This window comes from Vicugna pacos, chromosome 2 (assembly GCF_048564905.1).
Source record: "Vicugna pacos chromosome 2, VicPac4, whole genome shotgun sequence".
Taxonomy (NCBI): domain Eukaryota; kingdom Metazoa; phylum Chordata; class Mammalia; order Artiodactyla; family Camelidae; genus Vicugna; species Vicugna pacos.
Window position 1 is genome coordinate 16,224,357 of NC_132988.1, and position 25,702 is coordinate 16,250,058.

Here is a 25,702-nt window from a genome sequence, read left to right on the forward strand (position 1 = left end):
AGTGGGCGCCCCCTTCCTGGGGCGTGGATTATTTTAAATTGGGGTACCATTTGTAAAACTTTTATTTCCTGTTATTCACTTGAACTTTACGGCATAAATAAAGGAATACCTACAGTTTTGATGTAGATTAATTCTTGGGGATTTAGACAGTTTATTATAATATTGAAAATTATGGGGTATTTTATATACCTGTGAGGCTGCCCCATAGCCATGAGAATTCCAGGACATCCTATTTTCTATACAGTGATGATTCATAGAGTTTTAATAGTCTTTAAATGTTTTCTCTGGGTATTCATTATCTTGCTTAATATTACAAAGTAACCAACTAGAATTCTTTTAGAACTGAAATTTAAGCTTTTATTTATGAAAACATTCCACTTTGTAGGATTTTGTGCTATTTATCAAAAAGTAAAGTGATACTAATCTTTAACTTGCTCCTCTAGATCTAATTCCCCTAAAATGTTTGATATTTAAAGAGTAATACAAAAATATTACTTACAAATATTTTCATTCCTTTTATAAATTGAGTGCTTGCTTCTAAAAGAGCCAGTGAAACAAATCTATTAAATAGTATTATTAAGTCACTAAACACAGAGTAAATTTTGATCAGTCTTAATATTGCTTAAAATAATGTACAAAGGTAAGTCGTTATTTTAATGAGTGAAAAAACAACTGTCAGTATTCTTGAAACTGCTTATAAGAGAAATTTATCACTGGGTAATGTTATTAGTGCTATAACTTAGCAGTAAAAACATTTCCTAGTGTAAAAGAAAAATAGTAAACCTGTTGCCTTCCCTTACACCTCTGTGAAGTATTACCCCAGTTTCTCTTGAACAAATAACAGGAAATCGTGGTTCCCTTCTGGATGATTGACGTTTGTTTCTCAGGAATAGTCTGTGACTCATTGTGGGAACGGGAGAGTGCCCACACTTGTCTATTTTATCCCGTTCTAATTGCTAAACAAATGCCCTTGTGTAACTGCTCGTCCCTTATCTCGTTTTGGATAAGGTCTGCTGTTATTACTGTAATGCCATGATTTGTTTAATTGTTATACTAGGTCTTCAACTTTATGCAGTTATGACTAATAAGACTAAACTCTTCTCTCTTTGGAGTCTCATTACTATATTCTGGATCAACTTCAAGAGCTATAGAATGCACATCGTAAGACCCACTACAACAGAATAGTGTGTATTTAAAATACACTCCAGAAACCCACAGTTAAATATATCCAAGTTAATCAGAGCCTGCAATTGCTAATTTGTATGCAGAATTCCAGTAGTTAATAGGAAATCAACAAAATAGCACATCATTCCAGGGGTGCCCCCGCCCTACATGTGCTCCCCCTGCCCCACACCAGGAAATGTTCTTGGGTTGAACATATTAAGGCTCTCATAAAATGTCTATGGTAAGGACTCCAAGGTTCTGAGTGAGGTGGAAATCTTCCATTGAGTTCACTGTAGTCTGTGTATTTTAGAATGATTTTGAAACTTGTTTTAAGAAAAGAAGAGGTTTATGAATAATAAGTATTACTATGAAATTTCACAAACCAAATTATCCCATATTTATTACGATCACATTTTATATTATTCACACATAATGTGTTTATTTAAATAAGCCTATGTTGAAATGTATTTCCCCATTTCAGGAGGGGTAAATGGAATTAGAAATTTGTTCAGAGTTGCTTGATATCCATTGAGTCTTGGAAAGTCTAGATTTTCTTCCTATTAGTTATATGAATGGCACATGGTAATATTAATTTATTAGTTACATAAATTCTTATAAAATTTCATAATTAATATTTATAAAATATTGTTTTTCATATGGTTTATAATATAAAGTTGGCTTTATTTTATAGCAAATTTAATTCCTCATAAACTCCTATTTGCTTCTATAATTTAAATTTTGGAAATAAAATTGAACAGAACTTTTTTTAATTTTTTAATCTTAGACCTCAACAAATTATATTCTTATTCTGCAAACATACAGTTGAAAATTCTTTCTTCTATCCTCACAAATCCTTTTTCCTACTTTTAACTTCTTACTCTTATCCCTTATAATAATCTTTCCATGTAGTGTGGCTATAATTATCTCAATTAGTAAATAGTCTTCTCTGCCCAGAAGATAAACAATGAACTTGGATGCATACTTGAGAATTGCTTTCCCTTCTATCTCAAATTGGTATCTACCATTATTACCTGTTTCTTCCTTGGAAATACATGTCATTTTTAGGTAACTTTCCTGACCAAACGAGTGTATATCCACCTTTCCAGGACTCCAATAAATTATTTACCATTTGTCTCTTTGAACACTATCTGTTCTCAACAGCAGTTCCCTTAAAACACTTAGCATATTAGGAAAGCTTATGCTGCTTCTGGTTACCTGGTTTTTTAAAAGGTGTGCTTTTCTCTACTGCCTATGGATCCTTCTGGCCTGTCTTTTGTTGCCTGTGATGTGGTCTGGGTTGAACATGCCCATCGGCCAGGGCAGGCAGGGCTCCAGCAGGCCAGGACAAGCTGGGGTGAGGCAGACTTCGGCACCTCACAGTTTATCTGCCCCAACATTGTTATATTTCTGCCCCTGAACTTGACCTGGTCAAGGCCAGCCACCTCATCTCCTGCTCTGGAGCTCAACCCTGTGACCACTGTGCAGATGGCTGTGATTCTGTTGACTGGTTTCCAATGGCCTCCCTTACCCGTAAGCTTTCCTTGTCACCACTCTGGGCGTCTCTGTGCCCACTGGCTCCGGCAGGCGTGCTTCTTCTGGGTGCGCCTTGTCAGCCTCCCTTTCTTCTCTTCATGCTTCCCCAGGACTTTCTTGTCCCAGCCCTGTGTCCCTCCTCAGGTGTCCACACTGGCTTCTGAAAGTTGCCTCCTATCCTTGTGACCCACCCCGCTGGGATCCCAGCACAAAGTCCCCAGAGCCAACTCCCTCTTTTCTGGGTCTTTAAAAATGATGTAATCAGTTTGGATATATTTTACTAAATTAAGGGAGGAAGAAAGGCCAAGATGCCATCTTGATTCCTAAACATTATTTTACTGTATTAAAAGGAATTGTGGAGGGGAGGGTATAGCTCAGTGGTAGAGCACCTGCTTAGCATGCATGAGGTCCTGGGTTCAATCCCCAGTACCTCCACTAAAAAAAAAAAAAAATTATGTTAGTCACCATATTCTTTAAACCATGTAGAATTTGCCCAGATATAAATACATATGTGTATACACATCTGTATTATGTTCCCTTTATTTGAAAATCTTTTATATTTTCTCTCTACCAAAGAGGACACATAGTATATACACTGTTTCAGACACTAGAAAAGAGAATATTGATATAGGTTTTAAATTTTCAGTTGCAAGCAGGTGTTGATAGAGCGTATATGCAGTGTCCTTGAAATCAAGTTGGGCATCTGGGAGTCCTAGTTCTGTGGCACTGAGATGAAACACAGCAGATTTAGTAAATCTTCCTTTAGGTATTTCCAAATAATAAAACAGAAAGAGGAAGGCGAGGATCCCTCCTATCGCTGGTGGTGGTATCAGGTGGCCGTCCCTCTGTTTCTCCTCTGGCAGCGGTGGTGGCAGGAGGACATTTTTGAAGCAAGAAGGATCTAAGTGACCTCTACACTGCTTCTTGCCTTGTTGCTGTTTAACCTGTAGGAACGCCCTTCCTCGACTTCACCATCTTTCATCACTATAGGCACTCTGAAAAAAAATTTTTTTCACAAACTTCAGTGAAACTGCTTCTGACCACTAAACAATGTCACATATGCTTTGATATCTATGCCATTTGCCTTGTTTTAAAAATGTTTTTCATCTTTCCTCAGATCTGTTCCAAAGGCAAAAGCCTAACTTAATTTTTTTAAACTTTAGAGAAACGCTTCTGTAATTGCTTTTAAGAATGTCAGGAAAATGATAAAAGTTATTTTGGTGCATTTAGCAGTTGCCTTTCATGAGTACGGCTTTCTGCAACATTGGAAGGTAATTAAAAATCCAATATTAACATCAGTTGTAAAAGTATGAGTACCTTTTATTTGAAGGGCTACCACACCTCAGTGAAAGCAAGAAAAGATTGGCATATTTACTTGAACAAATTCCAAGGGCATTTTCACACCCCCCCACACACACACTCAGGATTAAACGGTGAAAGTATATATTTAAGTCCTGGTTCAGTACTCTTGGGAGCACGTTCTTTAATCTCATGACTCTCATCTCATTTATAAGAGATAGGAGTTACATTGCATTAACTGAATCTAGACCTTTCGTTTCGGTTTTTCATGCTTTGAGGAAGGGCTGTTTTAAGCAGGCTTGAGAGATTTTCGTAAGAGTGGGGAAAATAATTTAAAATTGTTCCCAAAGTTAATCGATATATTAATATTCCTTTACTTTCCAGTAGGGATGTGTCTGCAAGCCTGGCTTCACCACCCCCCTCTCAGCCTGAGAACATGATTTCCAAACATCAGGGATTTTAGTGTATTCTGTTAGCTGATATGTATCAAGGACTTACAACAATGCCTGGTATATGCTAGGTCCTTGGTAATGCTATTGAGTAAATGAAAAGAGGGACAAAAACCTGCTTACTGCTCATAGCACACGACCTATCTGCTTGGAGGGAGATTTGGGCCTCATTCTCCCTCTTCCTTAGCAACAGAGAGATGGTGAGGAAGGAGGTATAAGTGAACTAGCTAAAGAAAAGGTGACTCCACTACTGGCAAATATCTAAATGGTCTTGATTTCAAGTTAAATTAAATATTAGAACACTTTTTTAAGGGGCATTAATATTCTTTTTTTTTTTCATTCCAAATTTTTTAAAATGGGAGTACAGTCAGTTACAGTGTGTCAATTTCTGGTGCACAGCACAATGTCCCAATCATACATACACATGCATGTATTTGTTTTCATATTCTTTTTCATTCAAGGTTATTATAAGATATTGAATATAGTTCCCTGTGCTATAGGGACGAAACTTGTTTTTATCTATTTTTATATATAGTGGTTAACATTTGCAAATCTCAAACTCCCAAATTTATCCCTTCCCACCCCCTGTTCCCCTGGTAACCATAAGATTGTTTACTATGTCTGCAAGTCTGTTTCTGTTTTGTAGATGAGTTCATTAATGTCCTCTTTTTTTTCCCCCCCATATTTCACATATAAGTGCTATCATACAGTATTTTTCTTCCTCTTTCTGGCTTACTTCACTTAGAATGATGATCTCTAGGTCCATCCATGTTGCTGCAAATGGCTTTATTGTGTTGTATATACTCAATGGAATACTACTCATCCATAAAAAAGAATAAAATAATGCCATTTGCAGAAATACTGAAACACTTTCAATGTCTGCTCTGCAAGGACCAGATAGGCCCATACCTCTGATACTAGTGGTAGCTTTTCTCTTGAAGCAGAAATATGTATGAAAGCAGGGTTGGGGCAGAAGAAAGTGGGACAGAGATGGGAAGAGAAGGATGAAGAAGCAGAGTATTTGGTAGATTTTTTTTCTTGATTTTTTTCCTTAAGAGTAAAGTGGGGGATGCTCCTAGAGAATGTCATTCTAAGTGAAGTAAGCCAGAAAGAGAAAGAAAAATACCATATGAGATTGCTCATATGTGGAATCTAAAGACTCATGGACAGAGAATACAGACTTGTGGTTACCAGGGGGGTAGAGGGTGGGAAGGGATAGACTGGGATTTCAAAATTGTAGAATAGATAAACAAGATTACACTGTATAGCACAGGGAAATATACACAAAACGTTATGATAAATCACAGAGAAAAAAATGTGACAATGAGTGTGTATATGTCCATGAATGACTGAAAAATTGTGCTGAACACTGGAATTTGACACAACATTGTAAAATGACTGTAAATCAATAAAAAATGTTAAAAAAGAGTAAATTGGGGTGCAGGATACTTAGAAAAGATGATAGCTAATTAAATAAATACATTCCGCATTTTTGTGGACCTTCGTGTTGGCCGCACGGAGCTGCAGTGAGTCGGCGTGTGCGTGCGCGCGCTCTTAGCTAGCCAAAGACCAGCCCTTCTGCAGCCTTGGGCTTCCAGTCTTTTCAGAGGGAGGAAATCAAAGAAGCAGCCCCAGACTTCGAGCTCTAAGAAAGGGAAAGACCCAGGGAAAGTACCCAGGGTTCTGTCATTGCTCTGTTTACGCTGAGTCAGGTGATGAGCAGATAGTTCTGTTTATTTAATTTTTGTTTTTATTTATTTTATAAACGTAGAGTAAACGATGGATGGACCTGGAGATTTTCATTCTAAGTGGAATGAACCAGAAAGAGAAAGAAAAATATTACATGGTATCACTTACATGTGGAACCTAAAAGAAAAAAGAAGACAGACGAACTTATTTGCAAAACAGAAACGGACTCTCTGGCAGAGAACAGAGAACAAATTTGTGGTTAGCTGAGGGAAGAGTGGTGGGAGGGAACAAATGAGGAGTCAGAGATTTGCAGATGCTAACTGATAATATATAGAATAGATAAACAGGTTCATACTGTACAGCGCAGGGAACTATATTCGATATCTTGTAGTAGCTTAAGGTGAAAAAGAATATGGAAACGAATATGTGTACGTTCATTCACACCAGAAATTGACACCACATTGTAAACTGACTATACTTCAATTAAAAAAATATATATATATATATATACACAAAAGAATTTTTTTAACTAGCATTTCAGGTAAAAGCAGAAGTACTGAAATTCATCAGAAAAAATAAACAAAGTATACAACAACAGTTTCTAAAGTAATAGCCGGAATCACCAGAGAATGTGGTAGTGGAAGGGACTGGCACAGTGTTGGGGGTGGGATAAGCAGTGTTGAACTTCACCCCGTCCTTCCTTGTGTCACCTTGGAGGCCTGAGACCGTCATCCTTAGCAGGTGCTGTTGCCCACGTGACAGTAGATGATCGTCTTACTGACTTAGAGGTGCTGTGCTGTGGTAGACAGGTGAAGCCAGTGGCCAGACGTGTGTCAGATGGAACCATAAGAAATTCCTGATTCTGCAGGTCAAAAACAGTCGGAAAGCATCGTCTTCATATGGCCTAATCCTGCAAAGTGTGCTTAAGTGGGAGAGGTTTACAAGGCAGCTCTGTAGGGAACTTCAAGGTGAGCATAGACAGCTCCTGATGGAACAGTGCGGCGTTGATTCCTCCATCCTGAGAGGACGGGGGAGGGGTTGGAAAGGCGCCTCTGAGCTACTTTGCAGACTCAGTTATCCAGACCCACTGCCTAGTGGCCTCGGGTTGCTCCTACATGAAGCCTCTGCCTCTTTTTTTCTCCCGAGGGAATTCTTAATGAAAATTACCTGCAGAGCAGAAGAACGCTGCAGAAGATTCTGGCATGTTCGAGTGTCCGTGTGTGATTCTCTTTAGGTATATGGGCACACACACACCTTCTTTTCAGAGCTTACCAGTGGGGCCGGTCATCAGCCTGCGTAGCACTTTGCCACACTGACAAAACTGTTCTTCGTGGTGACGCCTTCCGACAGGACCCAGATGCAGGTCACACCGCCTTTAAGCAGAGTAAGGTCAGGGTTACTCTTCCTGTGTGTGGTTATACTGTAGGCTCCTGTGGAGAAAGCCCTCATAACTAGAAAAATTTCTTAGTGTTTTGAAAAGGGCCACTATTTTTTTTCACCTGTGATAAGCTAATGTGTGAATGGGAAAGATTTATTTTGATAGATGCCTTATAACTTTACTGAAAAACAGTATTAAGCGGACCAGAAAATAGTGATGTTTCACAATTATAGAATTAACCCTAAGAAAATACGTTTATTATTTGGGATTTTTTTCCAGTTTTTTTCCCCTAACTCTCAAGTGATACCTCATTGATTATTCAGAAACTGAGATGTTAGAAAGGGAATTCATTTGATCCAATTAATCTAAGCATTCCTTGCAACTTTTGATGCCTTGTTAAGTTGCTGATTTTAATATTTGGAGGAGTGGTAACTGCTCAGAATCAAACACTGAGTAGGTTGAAGTAAACGGGGCGTGGTGTCATGTTTACTGTCCCCAAGAGTGCTAGGACATTGTCATTAATGTCATTGATTTATAGATTTTGGAGTGAGCATCTCTAAACCTATCACCTGTAAATTCTTGAAATAACGAAGGCTGTCCCTTTACCCCATGTGGAAAAACTTAGAATAAGGCAGGTAGAAGGTGGCAGTTGAAAAGCCTCTGTGATCTTACGTATGAGCAGCAGTAGTAGCTGAATTGAGCTGGCAAACCAGAGGGCAGTAACGGGGGCACTGAAAATTATTATTTCTAGACTGCACGAAAAACAACTCTGGGAAAAAGCTGTTTGGAGTTTTGACTCATTAATTAAATGTATAGAGAGAAGCTGTATTCTGTTGCTCAGAAAGGCCATGATGAAGCATGTGTTACATCAACTTCTTGAAAATGGGATAAGCTAAAAACACACTGAAATCAGTAATTTCTAAATAACTTGGGTTCAAGATCCACAGCTTGGCAGCACCCACGAGTGCTCAGTGCTCATGCCATCGGTCTCAGCATCAAAGTCTGCATCTTAGCACAAGGATAGTTAATGTTCAGGGGGAACATAAAATCATGTTGAATATTTATAGTATGTGTCAAAAGCAAAGTCACTGTAATTAAAAACACTCAAGCAAGCATTTTGTGGTAATCTCCTTAAAACCTCCTTTAATACAACTCAAGCAGGTATTTAGACGTAATCTCCTTAAAACATACTTTATAAAGTACTGACCCACAGATGATGTGATAAGTCCACGATTCCATCCCAGGGGATGCTAAGTAACTAACTTACAATGTGTATAAATAGACTCACACATGCCAGTAATCGCAGGGGCAAAATAAAACATGGAGGCTTTTTTTTTTTTTCAAGCACATACATTTGGTCATTGTATTAGCAACCACTGACCAGCATGTATGTGCTCAGTGCATGTTTCTGAAGATGATTTGATGTTAGATCTGTTTAGAGGCTGCATAGGCTCAAATTACCAGGTATTGTTTTATGACAAAGACAACTTGCGTGAATATGGAAATTTCTTAATAGAGAAGATGAGGAGTGCCTTTCACTTTAATGTGGCTTATATATGCCATCTTACATATGCAGGAAAGACAGCCATCACTGAGGTCGGCGGTGTCAATGATGACCGTGTCCCAGTGGTCAACCTTAAGTCTCAGCCTCTTGGTGGCATTTGACCCTGCTGGTCTCCCGTTCCTGATCTCTTCTCTTTGATTGCAAGACTCTGCGTTGTCTTGCCTTCCTGCCTCTTTGGTCTTTCTTCTTTGATTTTTCTTCCTCTTTGGTTTGCTAGCAAGTTCTTTCCCTGCCTGACCAGAAATGCTAGTTTCCTGTAGACTGCCACCTATGACTTTCTTTTCTCTTCATTTTACCTTTCGCTCGGGTGAGCTCATCCACGGTTCCATGAATAAAATCTAGAATCCTTGCTCCCTGAGAGCAACCTGCCTTTTAAGTAGGTTTCAGCCTTTCTCTTGTTGAGCATGTTTTCCCTGCTTGCCCTTCTCAGTGGTCCTTAGTTTCCTCCCAGGTCATCAGACCTTTCTGCTGTCATTGTCTACTCTGTACATGTTAAAAACTGTAACCGATCACTTTGTGTCCTCTAATGTGGTAGATCTGTGTACCCATCTCTCTTCATTTTCCGTGTCATGTTTTCAGTTGTCAACCAGATGTTTCAATTCATTGTCTGAGGATCATCTCTAACCACTTAGTTTTGCCCTTTTCTGCACTTTTAGGATGCAGCTTGTCAAGTTCTGGACCCCAGTGTGTTTGTCCTGGTCTGGGCTGCTTTCTTTTCCAGCTCATTTTCACACTGCCCCATTCCTCCCTGAAGCTGTCCGTCATCCCGGCAGCAAGTTATTGGGCTCTTGCTGAATTCTGACTTATTTTTAAGCCATGGATGACTCCTGCCACACAGTGACTTGAATATTTATCGGTCTCCAGGTCTTACCTCCCCTACTCAGCTAAACTCAGTGAAAGTACAAGTGATTTGCCGTCTTTGTGTCCTCAGAAGGACTTCCACATACCCGTGTTTTGTAAAAATCATTTGATTAAAATGATTCATTAGCAGTACAGCGGCCAGTAATTACATCTGACAGTTTTCTTTGTTTTTTTAGAAAATACATTTTAATCTAGATTTAAGTATTTTTGCCTGTTTTCCAAAAAAATAGATTTTGCATATTTTGATCAAATATGTATTTGCCTAACCATAGTTTAAGGAGAAAAAGTTACTTGAATGCCCTTCTAGAATATATCCTTATTTTTAAAATGAAATTTTATACACACTAGGGTGGGCGTCAGTTTCTTGTGATCCAAAATATTCCTACCTTTTTTTTTTCCCTTTAATATCTGTCAGGATACTTTCCTGCTGTGCTGAAGCTGTGCTCTCTAGATTATAATTTTAATTCCTTTATGGGAAAATTGCATTCACTTAAATGAAATTCAGAGTAGAGAAAATACATCTCATTAAACAGAGCCACTCTAAGAAATATTACTAATCGTATAAACTTGTGAAAACAAACAAAAAAGTAAATTGGAAAAGACTAACCAGCCATCATTGTGCTTTAAATTTTATCTTCCAAGGTAGTTATGTCCCTGAATTTTCTGTGTCGGGTAACTTTGTCTGTAACTTTATTCATACATCTGAGATTGTAAGCTGTGTACCAATTATTTAATTCCTGTCTGTGGTGCATTATGAACTGTGATTTAAGAGGATGAATCTTATTTAGTGGTAAATTATCCTCCAAAACATTAATGATTCACTTATCATCAAAGATAATCCCATAAAAGAAAATGTTCCACAAGAATCACTCCCAAATAGTCCCCCTAAATAATGGGAAAACTAACATGAGATCCCTCAGGTTAAATATTGTGACTCAGGATGGATGCTTATCAAAACAAAAGGAAACAGCAAAAAGGTTTTTGGGTTTTTTTATTTTGTGTATTTTACGTGTGGATGAAAACAAGGATTTTAGTAAACTAGTCCTTAAAGTCATTGATTTGTTTTTGAAACATATCTTTTGTATGTCAAGTGCTCTCCAAATTCTTAACGTTTCTCAGTGTTCTTTATATGAAACAGTATATATTTGATAAACAATGATTTATCTTAATGATATAATGTGGCTGTTCCCAACCTGCACACTACAGACATCAGGGGAACCAGAGTTCTTACAAGAGACACCCAAACCCATTTGTACACGGAACACTGCCTGTGCAGTAAGCAAACACCACGGCTGCTGGTGTACCACTCTCTTATACTATATTGTTAAAAACCTTTTTTTCTGCTGCTAACCTATGTTTATACATGCTTATATAAATTTAAAGCAGTACAGAAAAATGTAATACAGAAAAGTAGAATTATCTATAGTTCCACTCCTATGGCAGTCACTGTTAAGAACTGTAGATCCCAAAACAGAAACAGACTCAGACATAGTAAACAATCTTATCGTTACCGGGGGAAAGGAGGTGGGAAGGGATAAATTTGGGAGTTTGAGATTTGCACATGTTAGCCACTATACATAAAAATGGATTAAAAAAACAAGTTTCTTCTGTATAGCACAGGGAACTAGATTCAATGTCTTGTAATAACATTGAATGAAAAAGAATATGAAAATGAATATATGCATGTATATGCATGACTGGGACATTGTGCTGTACAATCGTAACTGACTGTACTTCAGTTAAACAAAAGAATTGTAGATCCAGTAGTAATACTGATTATTAATAGCCAGGATTTAAATAGCACTGACTTTGTGTCAGACCCTGTGGTAAATGCTCTTAAATATACCAAGTAATTTAACCTGTAAGAACCCAATAAGATAGCACTACTGTAATCACTACTTAACAGGTGACAAAACTGGCCCAGAAAGGTTACATACTCCTGATATATATTGCTCCCAGTTTTTCCTATGCGTAGATTGTGACTTAATATTATTGCTATTCTACTATTTACAAAAAATAGGAACATAGCATACCAATACTGTTTTACCACTGTTGGGTCCACAACAGACCCCCCCCAGACTGCTCTTCCCTCCAATCTGTAAATACGGATAGCACCGCCATCCAGTTTCTCTGCGGGTCCTGTTGGTACTGTCTACTTTTTTAAAAAGGCCATTTCTCTCACTGTCTTTACAACTTTAAGCTTAATCCAAGCTATTATCATCTCCTGCCCGGATAATTGCAGGAGCCAACTTGGCTGGTCTCCCCAGTTCCAACATCACCCACTCCTGTAGTCCATTCTCCAGACAGCAGCCAAAGTAAGATTTTTAAATGTCACTCAGATCATGTTACCCTTCTGCTTAAATCATCTCAATATTCACATCACTCGTGACGGCACTTAAAATAGCATCCTTTGTCGTTACCATAGCCCTGCAGACCCACGTGGTCCCTCTCTGTCTTCTTCCTGGCCCTCACAGCCCACCACCCCTACCCCTTCCTCCTTTCAGCCACGTCGCCCTTGTTTCCGTCTCTGGAATGTGTCACGTTCATTCTTGTCTCAGGGACTTTGCACTTGCTCTTCCCTCTGCTCGGCATCCTCCCACGCCTGGCCGTCTCCCCCGAGCCGACTTCTCAGGCCACCTTTCTAAAGAATTCGAACCCTCCACCATTCCATTCAATCTCAAATCTCTGTCATTTTCTTCTTAGCATTCATCACTATCTGAATTTATTTCCCTCCTTCTGTATTGTCTTTCTCTCCTAATAAGGCAGAAACTCCCAGAGAATAGGAACTTTCTCTCTTATTTCAGCTGAGTGCCTAGAACAGTGGGGCCCATGGCAGGCTTCCAATGAACAGTTTAATTAATGAATGATTGCGACACATCAGCATGTTTGGCCATAAGACTATTTCCTGAGGTGTTGTTTATATATTCCTCCAAATTCTCTATGCGCTGGGTAACTGAATGAATGCTTGAATTGACTGCATGTGGGGAAAAAACCTTTTGAGTAGCTGGTGGTGATGGTAGAAGTGTGTATCCGATTAAGTGATAGTGCAGAAGGGAGGTTTGTTTCCTTCACATTGAATTGAGTTTAAGAAATAAGACAAGGTATTCTTTTCATCTGAAGAATTTCTGGCCACTGAATAGTGGATCAATCACTACTGCATTGTTATATAACTGTTAGGAAGGTGGGGAAAGACAGTTTTCCATATGGTAATTCCTGGAACAGCATGGCGCCTTATAGATTCTTAGCCAATTTCTCCAGTTATTTTTTGGTTGGTAAAAATCATGTTTTCTCACACAGCTTCTTACTGCTTCTCCCTAAGCATCCAGCTGTTTTGGGGGAAAAGAGCCCGGTACTTGTTTTTGATGATTGGTTAGTATATCCGCCTCCCAGTTGTCACCAAAATCAGCATGAACCTTTGATTAATTTCTTCAATCTCTTCAATGAATCGCTAGAACTATTATGTTTGGTGCTGAAAATAGTTACATCTTACTTGTGTTTCCCTGGGTTTACAAGTGGAAATACAATGTTCACTCATTTCTGCTTTATAGTATTTTACCATTTGTAGAAAATCCTATGAACTACCTTTATCTGTTGATTATCAACTTCTTTCTGTGAACAATGTGTCTTTGATTACCAAGACCAAAAATGACCAATTTGGGTAGTTTTTCCCAACTCGTCAATATTAAAATGTTTTTTAAGAGGTAGAATACCATTATAATGCGTACATTTATGCAGAAATTTTAAGCAAAATCAGCATAGAGACAATTATAGATGCGGGAAAGATTTTAAGTGCCATATGATTAGCTATTCTAGGAAAAGTAAGTTTTTACATGTAGATGTTTTTATGCTTGATCAGATCAAATAATGGCTATTTACTGTGTGTAATACATTGACTTTAACTTGAGCTTGAAATCCAATTTGACTGAAACTTTCAGTTTCAGAGATAACCACAAGATAGAGTCTCAATGGAGATTGGAGTTTTCCTGACCCGCCCACACTTTGTGGCCTGTCTTCTGTGTCAGTAGTGCATATGCTTGTGGAATAGCTCGCTGAGCTTTGAGGATAGTCTGTCTCCTTGGATGTGTTTTGTTTTGTTTTGTTTTCCCTCTGTGCAAAGCTAAATGAACCGTATGGGAATTGAACCTATAACTTTGGCCTCATTCACTTACCTCCTGTAAAATCGCCTTTTGGAAATTTACATTCTACTGTCATGAGATTAAGAGTGTGATTTCATTTACTCAATAAATAGTACCAACGCTGCACTAATGGCAGCAGAGAGCACAGAGAGGCAGAGGACAACAAGGTCCTTGCCCTCAGGGGATTAGGGTAAGTGCACAAGTCACGAATGTCAGGGCCACAGTGGTGACTGCTGAGGGAGGGGGGTTCGGGAAATGGGACAGTGAATCAGGACAACGGGACAGTGGGGCATCCTGCCTGGAGAATGTCAGGGGCCCTTGGAGGATGGACGGGTTTTGCAGAAGTTGGAGTGGGAGTCGGTGTACAGATGGCGGTACCCACAGCATCCCGATGGGGATGTAGGAGCCTGGCGAGCGCAAGCTTGGGAGGACCAGCGGGGGAAGGCAGAGGAGGAAGAGGGACTGAAGTGTTACCATTCACGGAGGCACCGGGTAGGGGTGAAGGTTTCTGAGCTGGAAAGTCATAGAACCAGAAATCTGTGACAGGAAACTTCATTTGTCAGCCACTGTAGAAGGAATTTGAGAGGGCAGGGTGGGGGGAGGTTGGGGAGGAACCCTGAGGAAGTGACAAGGGCTTGAACCAGTGTTCCCACCAGAGGAGTGAAGAGAAGCAATGGGAGAGGGTGCGAGGCTAAACGAGCAGGACTTGGAAACGGATTCGTTAAGGTTTGAACCTGGGCACCTAGCAGGTGGCGGTACCCTTCCAGAGGCCAGTGGCACAGAAAGGCAGGGAAGTTATGTGAAGGAGGTGACCATGTGAAATTGTAATGTGGGGAGAGGTTGGAGCTGGATGTACAGGTTCGGGAAGCCATTCCCCACAGGAGCTGTTTGGGCCGGGAAGGCGGAGATCATTCAGCGGTAGAGTGGAGAAGTGAGAGGAAAGATGGCCGAAGGTTGAACGCCAGAGATCTACATCGATGACCAGGAAAATGAGAAAGAACCCTGTTAGAGGGCTGCTGGGAGGCCTGCAGAGGCAAGCGTGTGCCTTCCTCATTGAGAGATGTTAGTGATCAACAAGGAAACATAACTCGGGTTTGCTTGAATCTTGTCATTAAGCAAAAGGACTTTTAATTTGAGTTTCACAATGCATCCTTTTTTAGGCTACACTTTCTCTTTGACTGCTCGTCATTTGATTTCACTCCATACTTTTCATGCTCAAGACATTTAAAAACAAAGAACGTCCCTTTCTGTAAGTCAGAGCTCAGAATTGATGACTACTGTGAAAATGCCAATTATCTGAGATCACTCATTTATGCCAGGTGTTACCTGGGTGCCTACGAGGTACTGGGTACCATTCCATACACTGGGGACATAGTGGAAAACCAAACACCAAAGAAAATCCCAGCCCCTGTGGAGTTGACCTTCTTGTGTGGATGAAGGAAACAATAAACGGACCAAACAGTAAACAGACCAAAGACGTAAAGAACAGACAACATGTGAGATAGTGATATACCCTAGGGAGAAAAATACAGCAGGAGGGGAAGGAGGTTGGGAAGAATGGATATTTTCAGTAGAATGGCCAGGGAAGGCCTGACTGAGGAAGTGGTATTTGGATACAGTCCTGAAGGGAGGTGAGGGAGGGGGCTACAGAGATATCAAGGTGAACTGGGGGCAGCACGTGCAAAGGCCCTGAGGTGGGAGCACACCTCGGATGTTTGAGGTCTAGCAAGGAGGCCAGTGTTGCTGAAGGCGCTCAGGCAAGGGAAAGAGGTTAGTGAAGTCTCAGGGGCCAAATCAGGGCTCTATGGTCAGAGGTTGACTTTGACTTTTCCTCTGAGAGTGAGGGAAATCCCTTGGATGGTTTTGAGCAAAGGACTGAATAAGGATCATTTTGGCTACCAGGGAAGGAAGAGGGCAGGGAGAAACAGGATGACCAGCCAACAGGCTTTTGCACATCCCTGGAAGAGGTGTTGATAGCTTGGACTGGTGTGGCACCGGAGGAGGTGTGGGAAGTGATTGGAGTTGGATGTCTTCTGAGGGTGAAGTAACTAGAATTTGACAGATGGGGAAAGAAAACAGAGAGAAAGAATAGTCAGGGGTGAGTCTAAGTTTCTGTACCGGTTGGCTCAGGCTCCCTAACAAAGTACCACAAATGGGCAGCTTACACAACAGGAGTGGGTTATTTCCTGGTTCTGTAGGCACTTCCAAGATGAACGTGTTGGCTGCGTCAGTTCCTGCTGAGGGCTGTGAGGGAGCGTCTGCTCCATCCCTCTCCCAGCTTCTGGCAGTGTGCTGGCCGTCTTTGGTGTTCCTTGGCCTGTGAAAGAATCATTTCCTTCATCTTCACAGGGCATTCCCCCTGTGTGTGTCTGTGTCCTCATTTCCTCATTTTAATAAGGACACCAGTCACATTGGATTAGGGGCCCACCTTCTCCAGAATGACCTCTCATCTTAACAAACCATCTCTGCTCTGACTGTGTACCCAAAAAAAGATCACACTCTGATGTCCTCGGGGCTAGGACTTCGGCATAGGAATTGGAGGAGGGCACAATTCAGCCCATAACTGATGCTGTTAACTGAGCCCAGAAAGTGAGTTTGGAGAAGAAGGGGAGACTTCCAAAGACGAAAGTTAAGAGACTCTTAAGTTTGGGGACCATGACCAAGGTTCACAAAAATGTTAACTACAAATCCCTCAGATGTTTGTGGTTGTGGAAAAGCAATTACATGTTAATGATGATTTTTAAGTTACATTCTAATTGTTTACAAAGTCATGGTATTTCCCTGTGAAGCATCGGAGAGTCGGACAGAGTATGGATTGAGTTTTTACTGGCTAATCTGCCGGAGAAGTTACTGGTGCTGAAATGGAATGTTTTGAATGCCATAAAGAAGTCAAAGGACACTAATAAAAATAATAAAGAGTGCTTTTCTCAGAAGGAGAAACAACTTTGGAGAACATTGTTTCAGTCCTTGATGTAAGAACTCATTTTCTAGAAAGTCAGGCGTGCTCCAGCGCTCTGAGCGGCTGAATAGTTTGTTCCGTCATCTGTTTTTTGGTGAGAGTGTAGTTAAAACATAGCAAATCATGTTTTTTAAAAAAATTACCAAGGCAATATTATCATGTTTTGGCTAATTTGAAAAACAGAGAAATCATCACCATGACATAACCCTTCCAGCCTTTTATGTGTTTTCTTTGAGTCTGTTTCCCATGTTCCTGCTGTTTCACGTGGAGACGAAAGCCTGGACAGCAAGGTGACGGCAGTGCCATACCCCGAATCCATCCACCCTGCACACGTCCAGCTCCCATTTCTCTGAGCCATTGCACATCCTGCTTCCTCTGCCCTCTTTCTTTGTCTGGCTACCATCTAGTTGTGCTGCAAAACTCAGCTCAGCTGTCACCTCTCTGACTTGTGTACCCCCACCCTCCGCAGTACGGAAGGCAGAGCCTACAGCATGCCGCCATATTACCCCACACCTAAGCACACACGGCTACAGTCCGTGTCTCCACCAACTTGGAGGACAGGGCCAGGGCTGTTTATATTCATTTCCTCAGTACCTTGCACAGGACCGGTGGGTGGATATTCAATAAATGCATGTGGATTAGGAATGAAAAAAAAATCAAATTTGTTGCCTGCTTGGTACCCACCTGTCACTGAGCTATGAGACCTTATTAGAATTTTAAACAGTGTTATTCAGATTGTGCCAGTCATGCATATATTCAGAAGAGTCTCCTTAAAAAGTGCGTCTACAGATTGTTGCTTAAAGGGTTAACTTTGTCCCTAAAAACTGAACTCCTCAGTTTCTTACCATGAAAGATACCTGAGATAGTTACCATAGATGGCTTGTTCTTCGTATTGACTGTGTCTCTTCAAATTAGTAAGTATTTGTAAGTAAATAAGTAAGTAAATGAAGTAATTTGAACATACCTATATAAGGTAATGTGGAAGAAATGCAGGAGCTGCGAGGGGTGAAATTATTGGCAGTAGAAGTAAGAATTATTTTTATTTTAATTAGTTGTTTTGGAGAGAGGAGACTTTTTTATCTGACATAATTGAGATATATAATCTGAGTCTGGGTGAAGAGAGTCAAGAAGTATTGTAATAACCCTCTGATGCCTAAAATACTTCCACGATGACTTGGCTCAAGATTTCTCTCCTCCCTGCTCACCTAGAATGCAAATAATGCTTTTCGGTAAATGTTAAATAGGAAAAGGTTTGCATGCGATTGTGTATGATTTCTTAGTACACAGAGAAGAGAGGCTTTGCTCTACAGAATTCTTGATACATCACTCCCCTCAGAGGGCTCTGCCTTCATTTTCTGAGTCACGTGGTATGTGACCCTACTGAGTTCATTTACAGAACCACGATTACTGAAAGACTTTCAGCTAAGCTGTATAGCATGTCAAATGTGCCATTACAGTGTAGTTATTTAAATCTCGATTTCTTTCCCCAGCTCTACCTTACGAAGTGTTTCTACTGGATCTTCAAGACCTTCCAAAATATGTTTGGTGTGTGGGGATGAGGCTTCAGGATGTCATTATGGGGTGGTAACCTGTGGCAGCTGCAAAGTCTTCTTCAAACGAGCAGTGGAAGGTAAATGTTCATGTGGGTGTTCCTTTTATGTATTTCTTTCCTAGTGTGTCCTTCACTTGCACAGTTGGCGCTATAGCATTACTGGGAAGTAATTTTTAAAAATGTTTTTGAATGTGATCTGTCAGTGATCAATAGTAATAATGCCTTGTCTGGAAACCATCTGGAGAGTTTCCACTAAGCAATATTGAACAGCCAGAATTTGAAATTGTCAATTGAGATCAGCCTGTCAAAAAAAGACTGGGCTTTTGTTGTTGTTGTTAGTTTGTCTCAGTTTATTTTTCACTGAGACTTAGAGAGATAATTCTGTGTCACCATAAATTTAATTCGCATGCTCTGAAAGAGCGTTTTTACTAGGCATGCACAGAATAGAGCGTGTCTGCCTTTTCTGTGTTTCTGTATAAATATATGGTGTTTGTGGCAAATTAAAACATTCCTATCAGGATCATGTCTGTAATTTAAGTTTGTTTCTGTACAGAATAATGTCATCTAACAGCTGCTTGAGATTCCAGGTCCCCATTTGAAATCCTACTGAAGATTTCCAAACCAGTACATTAAATGAGAAATTTGACTGAGATTCTTTAAGTGTATCTATTCTAGCTTTTGCTTCTGTCCAAGTAATTGTACTCTGTAAGGAGAAATGGTCTTTTAGTTTGTCTTTGCCTTCCTCCAACCTTACGTACAAGCAGTTAATTAACATCAGACTTAGGCCAGATGGTTTTATTAATGTTGACTGCTATGACTGGTCAAAGTGTAGAATTTTTTGCTATCAGTAGAAGTATTCTGTAATTGGCACTCATTCTCTCTAAGGAGTTCAGCATAAGATTCCTGCAGGTGTGTTTCTTAGGACATTTTTCTGAGAGATGAATTGGTACTTCAGAGGCTTAAGTATAAACGACTCAAATGTTTTGTCTTTGTTTTGCTGATGAAATGTCCTCAGTTCTGGGATGGAATAAAGCTGACCGAGTAGTTATTTCTGTGCTTCTGGGATTGATTCTGCATTATTTAATTGATGGTACATGATTTTATATTATTTACACTATTAATTATTTAATAGTTCCCAAGCCCAGCATTGAATTGCTAATAGTAGTTCTGCATTTCTTTCTTGGGATTTGGGCTCTTGGTTATAGGTGACAGAAAAGTCAACACAGACTGGCTTAAGCACCAGTGGAAATTCAGTGGCCCATATAACTGGAAAGTCCTAGTGTGGGCTTGGTTTCAGGCAAGCCATGGTCTTAAGCCAGGTCATTCGAACTCACTCTCATTCTCTCCATCACTTGACTTTGCTCTGGCTCTAGTCCTATGCAGGTTCCCTCATAGTGATGAGACAGCCACCAGGCTTCCATTAAAGAGGTTTTCAGTCCCCAGGGTTCCTTATGAAAGCCCCCAGTTGAATTTCCATAGACTGAACTTGACTCACGTGGCGCCCTCCCTACCAGTCACTGTGGCCGGGGAGAGCAGCCATCTGATAGGCTACTTCTGGCTGGAGTTGGCCAACCTGAACCACTTAGACCAATGGTGGGGACCAGCATTTCCCTGAGAAAAAGGTGGGTTCCAGAAGGCTGATTTCCAGAAAATGGGGGAAGAAATTTTGTGTATAGTACTGAAATCAATGTATTTAAGACTATTGTCCCCGCCACTCTCTTCTGTCTTTCCTTAACTGTATGACTGGCTCAGGAGAAGGTAAGGAGGTAGGATTTACCTCTGGCATCTTTCTAATGGCACTTTATACCTTCCAATACGAGGACTCCCCTCCTTGGCTTACTAATTGGTGAACAGAGGGATAAGTAAGAATAAAGCAGTGGGGAGAAGGGCACTTGGAGTGGGTGCCTCTTTGTAGCCCTGCCTGTGGGTCAGCCTTCGTATCAAAACCCACATTTTGGCTGCTTACAGAACCTGCCCTTCTCTGCTTCTGAAGCAAAAGAACTTTTTGGAGGTTTTTGCTTAGCTTTTGTTGTTTTAAGTAGTCTCTGGTCGTAGCTGAGGAAAGAATTGTTTTTGTAACTGAGTCACATATAAATACGGAAACGCCTAAGTATCTGCACATCTTTTTCTTTCATTGGAAAGCTGATCAGTGATGGATAATGAACCTTGACAGGTGCCATTTGAGACTTTTACAACTGTAGCTTATTCCTTGTGTGTGTGGGAATTAGAATTTTAACGCTCATCTGTGTGAAACAAAGCTATACGTTTAAAATATAAACTTCATGAGAGTAAATGACTTACTTGTTTTTGTTCTGTATTTGTATCTGCTTACTGTTTTATGGTGTGTGTGAGAGAGAGAGAACATGTGAGAAATAGGACTATCTTTGTATCAGAACTTTTTGATTTAATAAGAAATTATTTTTTTAATGTTTTGTGTAATTACAGGCACTAATTTCACAAAGTTTGGGTATATGCATGTTATTTTTATTCGTTTTTACAGGTAGACATTTGGGATCAGACCCAGTCAACTAATCAATTCAGAATCATTGGGCCAAACTTAGGCCCATATTAAAGTCTTATGATCCCAAACCTAGATCCAAACTGAGGCCTCATAACTCTAATAATCTCATAATCTGTTCTTTCCATTTTCCATCATTCCCGAGTTCATAAAAGTCCTTCTCTGTATGTCATTCTGTTGATGCCTGCTTGGTGATGATTAGGGAAGTGATGCAGACATTGAGAAGATGAAGTGTGGTCCCCGTAGTGTGTCTCTATGCATATGTGGCTGTGTGTGTGCATACATACACACAGGCAAACATGCATGTGTGGTTTTATATTTGAATACTTATTAAGGTTGTTTTCTGGCTTTGACCTCACACTCCTCCTCAGATTACAAAAGCAGAGACTTCTAAGCAGGTAGAGGTTGCTGACAGGAGGGGAGTTCGTTACAATCGGAAGGAACTAAAAACACCAGGGGCAGAACTGGACATGACCGCTAGAGAGAAGGCGGGAGAAACACGACCTAGCGCTGACTGTGTAGGGAGACCACTCGCCATTTGTTTTCAGTGTAAGTTACGTTCTCTGTGTTCTGTTTAATGGGATGTATATATGCGCTTATTTTTTCTTCTTAAACATTTAGTGTAGAAACACTTAGAAGCCTCATGCAGAAAATTTTTTTTTAACCATTAATATCAGTTAAGAGCCGTATTACTGTGCCTTAAATTGGAAGCTTATCATTTTATTTTTAAATTTGAATTGCTAATTTGCCTGGAAGGTTTGTCAGGACCTTTCTATCTTATGAAAAAGAATAAGCATACACACACACACACACACACACACACATTTTTTAAGCAGGGTTCTCCCTAGTGGTGGAAACTGGACTGACGTTAGGGTCCAGAAGACTTGGTTTTAACTTCCAGCTCTGCCACTCTCTAGGTATGAGATGACGGCAAGTTATTTAACCTACCTGGACCTCCTTTTCTTCATATGTAAGTGGAAAAGGTAGTATTGCCCAACCTATTGCTATGAAAATTTACATGAAAACACTGTTTTTGCAGATTTTATACATCATAAAATGGCATTAAAATACTAGATCTTGACTCTGCTCTAGGAACAGATGCTGAAGTTCTCTGGGCATATCCGTGCACAGAGACTGTGTAAATGACTCAGCAACGCTGCACTGTTAGATCTTTGTTTTTCCCGTAATACGTAATTTTGCCCATAGAACTGCCCTTCGAGGCTGTAAGATCCTCCTAGGCCAGCAGTTCTCACAAAGGATGTTGGGGCAGGGCAGGTGGGTGAAATGGAGTGTCTGTCGAAATTTTCTGGAGGGGGCTTTTCCACATTTTCCAACATGTGGACTGAACTACCAAGATTTACTCCTGTAACAAATCTCCATAACTGATGGGGACAGTCCCAGCTTGGGAGTTACACAGTAGAGAAAATACTGAGAGCCACGAACTGGACTTTTAGCTCCCCTGTTGGATGTCTTTAGGGCAGGACAGAGTCTTATCTCTGGAAACTGGCAACACCATAGATATTTAGTAGCTGCTACATAAATGAGTGTACATGTGAATGTACCTGTATGGCATAAGCTCATTTGAGGTTAAATGACTTCCCTCCGAGTCAGTAAATTAGCAGTGAAACTGGCCCAAGAATTTACGCAGGCATTTGGACTTCTATCTGCAACTTCTAATTCTAGTCTGAGTTCTTACTGTCTCAGTCTCTTTCCAACTGTAAATTGCTGTTAGTTTCATCTCCTGTGCATTTTACTTTGTGATCCCTCAATGAATAGAGCTGACTACACTCAGCATACTATTTTATAACCTAATTTCCTTTCTGGATACTCAGTATATAAGCAGTGTCTGGAAGACACAGCTACCACAAATCACGGAAGAGTTATAGCACTGTAAAAGAGGAAGAGAGTTCATTATTGTGTAAAGTCAACTAGATTTATAGTTTTGTAAGCAGACCTGTTAGGCTAAAGAGTCCAGATCTTGGTACGATCAGCCAAAATCATATGATGTCTTTTTCCACACTCAGACATTTCCCTTTAAGTACTTATAAATCTATTTCCTGAAATGAAATTGCTTTAAAAGATCTAATTGTAGATTAATTTCAGGAGTCCTCAAATACGCAGTTTTTAAGGTACCCAAGGCTGGAAACATGTACCTCATTCCTTTTACATGAACTTCACAGCATATAAGTAAGAAATCTTTCTTTTCTGGCAGGTTTTTTATTTTCTTTTTTAAATTGAAGTATAGTCAGTTTACAATATTGTATTAATTTCTGATGTACAGTGTAGTGTGACTCAGCTGTATCTATATATTCCTTTTCATATTCTTTTTCATTATAGGCTATTATAAGGTATTGAATATAGTTCCCTGTGCTACACAGTAGGTCCTTGTTTATCCATTTTATGTACAGTAGTTAGTATCTACAAATCCTGGACTCCCACTTTATCCCTCTACACCCCCCTTTCTCCCTCTGGTAACCAGAAGTAAGAAATCTTTAAACTCATAGATTGGTTATTCTGTGGGAGAAAATGTTCTTAAGGAAATGTAATGGTTGATTAATAGTTAATTTTCTTCGCCTTTCTAAAGTGAATGTGTAAGCCGAACAGGTGCAGATGAAAGCATGTCTCACCGTGGCGTGGACCCAAGTTATCCCCATCGATGCCGCGTGCACTCTTGAGCAGGGGTTCCCAGCCAGCAAGAGTGTGAGCAAGGATGAGGTCTGGGGGAGTGGGTGGCAGTGGTGCAATTGTGCCGCGGATAGAGAACTTGAGGGACACAAGCTAAAGCAGGATGATATTACATAACACTTGAAATATAGCTATCCCCTCATAGCTGGCAATCTAAAATTAAGGAAATGATAAAACAAGGAAATAACATATACTTATTAGATGTCTTCAGGTCACGACACGATTAAGCTCTCTCTGTTCCCGTGTGTCCAGTAGGAAGCTAGTTGGCATAAGAGGCTGTTGTCATTCCCGAAAAACTGCTGAGTCAGAGATAGGAAACCAAGGGCTGCTCTGGCTTACAGTTTGCTCACAAAACACTTTAAAGATTAAGGGTTTTTTATTTTTTTTCCTTTACCAGAAATTAGGGGCCAGGTAACCTGATTCTTTCTAACTCCTTAACTGTAAGAGCTTAAATAAATATCTACTCAGTAGATTGTATCTTTGATTTTTATGAATACCCTTTTCCTCCTTACATAAGCATGAGGCTCTAGTGTTAATTGTGAGTGTTTCCCCAGATATTTTGTAGCCCTTCAGTTGGTTACCATAGAAACACAAGAGCCATGACATTTAGGCCAACCTGGAAGGTCAGGGAAGCTTCTTAAAGAATTGATCCCGCAAAGTGAATCCTGAAAGATGAGAATTGGCAAAGCTCAGAGGGCACCAGAGGCAGTTGCCCCTGTGAGCACGTGAGGTGTGAGGTGATGGAAGGGGAGGCCAAAGACGCAGATTGGGTCCAGGTCCTGGACTCTACGGAGGGGTCTGAATTTATCCTTGGGCAAAACAGAGCCTCTGGATGTTTTCATACAGCAGAATGGTAAGCGCAGGTGTGCATTTACTATCTGGCTGAAGGGAGGTATGCTTATTGAAAGAGGGACAGTGGCTCTTGTAAATCACTTTGGTAAGAGATGACCGGAGACAGAGCTAGACCAGCAGTGTTAGGGAGCGAGAGAGGAGGGACAGCTGACAGGACTACCTGGGAGGTAACACCGCTGGCTCTAGGTGGGAGGTAAGGAAGCAAAGATCTAGGGTGATTCCCCAGGCGCGACTGCAGGTGCCCTTTGCTAAGACTGGGAACACTGGAGTGGGAGCAGCTTTGGGGGTGTGGGAGGCAAAGTTCATTTATTCAACAAAAGGTACTCAGTATCTGCTAAATGCTAGACACTGTTGTAGGCATACCTGGGGACTTCTTGGGTGAAGATCAGGTGAACACAGTAGACAAAGATCCTCACCATGTTGGAGCTTACATCCCAGTGAGGGGTGGTGGAGAGATGAACCACGATGCATGAGTTATTTGGGTAGCAGATGAAAAGCTGAGAGGCGCTATGGAAAAAAGCACTGCCAGGATAAAGGAGATTGGAATGAGATTCCACTTAGGAGAGTGAGTTTGAAATGTCTGTAGAACATTCACATGCGTCTAACCGGCAGTTAGATGTGTGATTCTGAAGCTTGGGAAACAGAGTAGGATTGAAAATAAAGGTTTTAGAATCATCATGCATGAAAGTTGCATGGATGCATTTGCCCAAGAAATGGGTATTTAGAGAAACAAAGAATAAGCAAAGGTTAGAACCTTAGAGAACATAAACCTAGGACATTGTTTTGTGTGTGTGTTTTATACACATGTGTGAATAATTTTTCTGTCTCCTCCAAACTGTACACAGAAGAGTCTTAGTTACTTGGTCTCTGAATCTTCCAGGTTTTAACTGAACTTCAGGAATTATCGTATCTTTGGAACTTTCAATTCCAGTTTTTGTTCTTTATTCATCCTTAAGCTTGATTCTTACTGAATCTTAGCCAGTCCAGAACCTACAACCAAACACAGGAGTGAGGAGATTTGATTTGCTAACTAGTGCAGAGATAATGCCAAACATGTAACAGG

General features: G+C 40.3%; 1 protein-coding gene across 5 annotated transcripts in view; it reads left to right on the top strand.

The window, feature by feature from the left end:
- The window catches only part of NR3C2 (nuclear receptor subfamily 3 group C member 2), a 422,707-nt gene that overhangs the window by 245,304 nt on the left and 151,701 nt on the right, over window positions 1-25,702 (top strand). For all 5 annotated transcript variants that reach the window (XM_072975901.1, XM_072975900.1, XM_072975902.1 and 2 more), the window contains one exon: window positions 18,523-18,662. In XM_072975901.1, coding sequence (XP_072832002.1) covers window positions 18,523-18,662 — 140 coding nt within the window. The remainder of the gene's footprint in view (window positions 1-18,522; window positions 18,663-25,702) is intronic.